Genomic DNA, 3,599 nt, shown 5'->3' on the forward strand with positions numbered 1-3,599 from the left:
TAGGCACATCTTCTCCTATAGAGGATGAGCAAGGCAGACCAGTAGGGGGAAAAGGATCTGAAGGCAGGCAACAGAGTCGAGACAGCCTCTGCTCCTGCTGTTAGGGGTCTCACATGACAGCTAGGCTACACGACTATAACATATATGCTGAAGACCTGAGTCGGTCCCGTCCATTCCCCGGTTGGCAGTTCAGTCTCTGGGGGCCCCTCTGGACCCAGGTTAGTTGTTCTCTGGGTCTCCCTGTGGTGTTCCTGACCCCATTTAGAGCCCACCTTAAGCCCTTGCAAATGCTGACATTTCAGGTACACATGCTACACCCAGATTGTTACACCTGTAGAAATACTTCAGTCATGCAGTACAAGCATGAGGACTTGGGTTCAGTCTCGAGCACCCAGATAAAAGCTGGCCACAACGGCCAACCCACTTAGTCTATAATGAGTGAGCCGCCGGGCCAGTGAGAGATCCAGTCTCAAACAAGGTGAGGGCTGGAGAGGTGGCTCAAGTCATGAGCGCATGCCGCTCTTTCAGAATACCTGAGTTCCGCTCGCATCGTCCTCACTTGGGGGTTCACAGCTGCCCGTAATTGCTCCACACAGCTTCTCCCCAACTCCTGCCGCCAAAACCCATCCTAAGAAGTATTTGGATGATGTATGCCTCTGTGGGGCCTCAAGGTTACTTGAGATACGTTCTAGAAATCACTGGAACAAATTCTAGTCCAGCTGGGCTATTCGAGTCAATGGTGCTCTGATAACACACCGGTGACCTGGGGCTATAACCTTCTCTGTTCTTCCTTGAAGGAGGAAGATGATGACATTTTGCCCAAGCCTGGGCTGAGAGTGTGAAGATGTGGAGAACTGAGACATTTCACACACCGTATTGTATGTTGAGTAGATCTTCTTTCCTCCCTCGTGTCCTCTCTCTCTACTGTCCCCTGCTTAGACCCTTCGCTCTGCATAGGCAGCCACACCTCTGTGCTCCTGGTTGTATAACGTATACGATTTCACATATGTCTAAACATCCAGGAAGCATTGATTCGACAAACACAACCCTTTGTCTTTCTGAGACTGGCTTCTTTGGCCTAATGTGATCATTTCCAGTTATGTCCGTTTTCCTGGCGAGGAACACGACTTTGTTCTGCTTTTTTTGGCTGCAAAACTCCCATCGTGTGTGGAAAGCACAATTCTCTCTGCCGTCCCTCAGTCACTGGAGACCCAGTCTGGTTCTGTGACTTAGCTGTTGTGAAGGGGGATCAATACTAAAGCGCGGGGATCTCTGTGCTGTTTTGATTCGGAGAACCCCCCCACCCCCATCCCCGCCGTGTGGTAGAGCCGGGCTGTAGGGTGGATATACATTTAGAGATGATCGCCATGATCATTTCCGGAGTGAGGGACTCCCTCCTTTCCCACAGCAGAGGGAAAGATTTCCTTTGTCCTAGCCTCCATTGTTGTTAATCTGTTTTTATGTCTGTCTGAATACAAGCCATGTGAGTGCAGTTACCAAAGGGCCCAGAAGAGGGCGTTGACTCGCCTGGAACTGGAGTTACGCTTGGCTGTGAGCTGCCAAGGGTGGGTGCTAGGAACTGGAGAGGGGTGGCGTCTGCAGGAGCACTGCTCGCTCTAAACCACCGAGTGTCTTTGAACCCGGAGTCTTCTTGAGAATTTTTACAACTCTGTTCATCAGGGAGACTGCCTATAATTTTTCTGTTGTCAGTGCAGCTGTCTGGTTTTTAGTATCACCATTAATGCCGGCATCATAAAAAAAAATTGGGAATGTCTTCATTTTTCTCTTTTATTGAATAATTGTATAAGCATTGGTATTCTTTCTCTGAAGGTCTTGTAGAATTCGGCACCTGGACTTTTATAGTTAGATTTTCAGTCCTTCCGGGTTTGCCCCCCACTCTTGTGATCTTCTCTCCCCCCCAAAAAAGGGAGAAGAAAGTTCAAATTGCATTGCCCATGTAGCCATGGGAACATGGTCATGAGACTAGCCCCTTAAAGAAAATTGTGTCTTTCCCAACATGCACCCTGGCTGGAAGCCACCAGTTGTGGAGAGCTAGCCTTCAGCATCCTCATGACAGTTGTTAAGAGGTTTCTTCAGTGGCTTTCTGTCTAGGCTGTTACTTTGGCTGGGTCAGTGGGGGGGTGGGTGGGAGTTGGGGGTAGGAGTTGTCATGGAAGCCTTCTATGTTCCTTTCTCCACGGAGAGTCTGCAGTCATTGATGCCACAGCAAAACTAGCTTCTTTGCCCTTTACAGTCAGCCAGAGCACTTGCCACTCACGGACTTCCGCATGGCTTCTGGTGATAGCATGGACCACAGAAATCCACACGGTCTCTGGTGGCAGTGCAGATCTTGGACAAGAACCACGGACAGCATCATAGCTCTCAGCAGCAGCACAGACCAATGACATCAACATGACTTCAGGGGCAGCACAGACCAGACACAGTGGCATGACCTTCATTGGTGACACAGGCCACTAACATTAATACATCCCCCAGCTGCAGCAGGATCATGGCCCATGGCCCTGGGCAGCAGTGGCCAAATATACGTGGCAAGCATTTTTTACCAGCTGAGGAATGGAATGGTCTAGGGTTTTTGTTTTTGTTTTTGTTGCCTGTGTTAATCTATGTTGTTAGTCTGCTCCTTTTGATTGGGGAACTGGGATTATTAATATATGGTTATTGAAAAGCATGCATTATTTTCTGTCATTACATTGAGTTTTAGTGGTTGGTGTTTTCATTTTCTGAAACAGGGTCTCATGTGTTCCCGACTGCCTTAAACTCCCTATATAGGCAAAGCTGGTCTTGAACTGATCTTCCTACCTCTGTCTTCCTCAGTGCTAAGATTCTGGGGTGCACCACCATATCCAGATCTAGTTCATACACTCTTAACAATAAATGTTTGTGGTTTTAGCTTTAAAAGTTTTTTAAAGTTACTTATTGTTATGGATATGACTGTCTGCACCTGCATAAATGCAGCCATGCGTGTAAATGTAGCCTGTGCATGCAGTACCTGGAGAGGTCAGAAGGGGGTGTCAGATCCACTGGAACTGGAGCTACCAATGATTGTTTAGTCGCCATGTGGGCGATGGAAACTGAACCGGGACCCTCTGTGAGAGCAGTCAGCCCCCTTAACCACTGAGCCATCTCTCTAGGCTCTGCCTCCCTTTTTTTTTTTTAATATTTACTTATTATGTATACAACATACAGCTTTCTGCCTGCATGTATGCCTGCAGGCCAGAAGAGGGCATCAGATCTCATTACAGATGGTTGTGAGCCACCATGTGGTTGCTGGGATTTGAACTCAGGACCTCTGGAAGAGCAGTCAATGCTCTTAACCTCTGAGCCATCTCTCCAGCCCCCTCTGCCTCCCATTTTTAAGGAGAGGCTCAGGGATTATAGATATATGTTGCTATGTCCAGCTGTGTGGGATTTGGGGTTCTGAACTCAAGGCTTCTTACTGTGATAGCAAGTGGTCTATTTACTGAGCCAAGTTCCCAGTCCTTTAACTGTATTGTGTGTGTGTGTGTGTGTGTGTGTGTGTGTGTGTGTGTGTGTGTGTGTGTGTGTCTTATACAGGATCTGTATGCTGTGTATGTGTC

At 48.0% G+C, this 3,599-nt stretch overlaps 1 protein-coding gene across 1 annotated transcript in view; it reads left to right on the forward strand.

The window, feature by feature from the left end:
- The window catches only part of Kpna7 (karyopherin subunit alpha 7), a 38,355-nt gene extending 35,603 nt beyond the window's left edge, over positions 1 to 2,752 (forward strand). The window contains exons 10-11 of the mRNA XM_063271923.1: positions 798 to 878; positions 2,255 to 2,752. Of these exons, the coding sequence (XP_063127993.1) occupies positions 798 to 842 (45 nt within the window). The 3' untranslated portion in view covers positions 843 to 878; positions 2,255 to 2,752. The remainder of the gene's footprint in view (positions 1 to 797; positions 879 to 2,254) is intronic.
- Positions 2,753 to 3,599: the final 847 nt, after the last annotated feature.

This window comes from Rattus norvegicus, chromosome 12, assembly GCF_036323735.1.
Source record: "Rattus norvegicus strain BN/NHsdMcwi chromosome 12, GRCr8, whole genome shotgun sequence".
NCBI lineage: Eukaryota > Metazoa > Chordata > Mammalia > Rodentia > Muridae > Rattus > Rattus norvegicus.